We start from the raw sequence: 616 nt of genomic DNA, 5'->3' as shown, positions 1-616 counted from the left end.
GCGACATCGCTGGCATCCCTGGAGCCTCCCATCGACGTCGCCGTTTCAGAGTGCATCTCAGATCAACCGCCGCATTGCCGCAATCTCATCTTTGCAATTCTTCCACGCTTTTAGACCCTCTGCATCGCTTGCATCCCCTGCATCCATCGTGCGCCTGCTGTGTTGCGACGACGACGACGCTGCCGCCGCCCCGTCGTCCCTCGCCCCCGTGACGCTGCCCCTCCAGCACCCTCGCACCACCACCCACTCGCGATCCACGCTCCCTCCGCCCATTTTGCGCCATCACTGCATCACGCTCCCCTCTGCGCTGGAGACCAGTGCCGGCTGGTTGCCGCACATAGGTGGAGAAGATGGAACATGGCGCGTGCAATGTAGTCTACATTGACCGGCGGGCCAACGACGAGCATGTCCGCAAGGGAAACCTGTCCAAATCGCTCGTCGCGCGCACCAGCACCGGAAACGTCGGCCAGAGCTACTTTGCCATGGGCAAGACATCGCCGCGCGAAGTGCATGACAATGTCGAGGCCATGCTGTCCATCTCCGCCGAAGGTACGATGCGCGCCATGCCCGCACCCCCCCCCCCAATGCCTTGCGCCCCCCCGAATACTGACCCGTT

At 63.1% G+C, this 616-nt stretch overlaps 1 protein-coding gene across 1 annotated transcript in view; it reads left to right on the top strand.

The window, feature by feature from the left end:
* Positions 1-350: 350 nt before the first annotated feature.
* Positions 351-616, top strand: part of SETTUDRAFT_157386 (uncharacterized protein) — a gene marked incomplete at both ends in the record, with an annotated part of 3,466 nt that continues 3,200 nt past the window's right edge. Inside the window, one exon of the mRNA XM_008032731.1 lies at positions 351-549. Within this exon, the coding sequence (XP_008030922.1) occupies positions 351-549 (199 nt within the window). The remainder of the gene's footprint in view (positions 550-616) is intronic.

Source organism: Exserohilum turcica, assembly GCF_000359705.1.
Source record: "Exserohilum turcica Et28A unplaced genomic scaffold SETTUscaffold_8, whole genome shotgun sequence".
Lineage (NCBI taxonomy): Eukaryota > Fungi > Ascomycota > Dothideomycetes > Pleosporales > Pleosporaceae > Exserohilum > Exserohilum turcicum.
This window is presented reverse-complemented; position numbering and strand designations above follow the sequence as displayed.